Here is a 938-nt window from a genome sequence, read left to right as displayed (position 1 = left end):
TCGTGGCACTTGTGCCCATGACATGTGTAAGGATTTTCGAGCGAGATCGTTGCCAGTGCCCCTGGACTGGCTCTTGTGCGGGTGGCACATAAAATACACCATTTTGAGCGTGGCCGTTGCTAGTACTGCCTGACTGGCCTTCGTGCGGGTGACACATAAAAGCACCCACTACACTCTCTGAGTGGTTGGCATTAGGAAGAGCATCCAGCTGTAGAAACTCTGCCAAATCAGATTGGAGGCTGGTGTTGCCATCCGGTTTCACCAGTCCTCAGTCAAATCGTCCAACCCATGCTAGCATGGAAAGCGGACGTTAAACGATGATGATGATGATGATTCAACTTTCAGTCATGGTGAATCCAATGATCACACGCTACACACTTTTCTTCCAAGCACTGCCGTAAACAGTGGAAGTGAGTTATTTCACTTGGTTTGATGGGTCTTCTTCTCAAGTACAGCATATTGCCAAAGGTCTCAGTCATTTGGTATTGCTCTGTGAGGCCCAATGTTCGGAAGGTGCTTTTCATGTGCCATTGGCATGGGTGCTGGTTACGTGACACCAGCATTGGCCACACTGCCTCTGTGAGGCCCAGCACGTGAAAGATGCTTTTTACATGCCAGTTATGTGACAATGACAACGGCCACAACTATGATTTCACTTGGCTTGATGGGTCTTCTCAAGCACGACATATTGCAAAAAACTTTTGGTCACTAGTTATTGCCTCCGTGAGGCCCAAAATTCTAAAAATAAACAAACATGTCATTGAAATCTCAAAGCTATGAGATAATGCATAATTAATTCAGAATAATGTGAATAAAGCATTACATTTAACAGAGTAATCTGAATACTAAAGATTTACTTACTTCAGCTTCCATTGTCTTATCTTCAGGTGGAGACACTTTTGATTTCTTTATATCCTTTGGCACAGAACTGCAAAGAC

At 44.2% G+C, this 938-nt stretch overlaps 1 protein-coding gene across 1 annotated transcript in view; it reads right to left on the bottom strand.

The window, feature by feature from the left end:
- LOC106870293 (ATPase family AAA domain-containing protein 5) overlaps positions 1-938 on the bottom strand; it is a 79,064-nt gene that overhangs the window by 64,684 nt on the left and 13,442 nt on the right. The window contains exon 3 of the mRNA XM_014916318.2: positions 862-928. Coding sequence (XP_014771804.2) covers positions 862-928 — 67 coding nt within the window. The remainder of the gene's footprint in view (positions 1-861; positions 929-938) is intronic.

The sequence above is a fragment of the Octopus bimaculoides genome, chromosome 21, assembly GCF_001194135.2.
Source record: "Octopus bimaculoides isolate UCB-OBI-ISO-001 chromosome 21, ASM119413v2, whole genome shotgun sequence".
In the NCBI taxonomy this organism is placed as follows: domain Eukaryota; kingdom Metazoa; phylum Mollusca; class Cephalopoda; order Octopoda; family Octopodidae; genus Octopus; species Octopus bimaculoides.
This window is presented reverse-complemented; position numbering and strand designations above follow the sequence as displayed.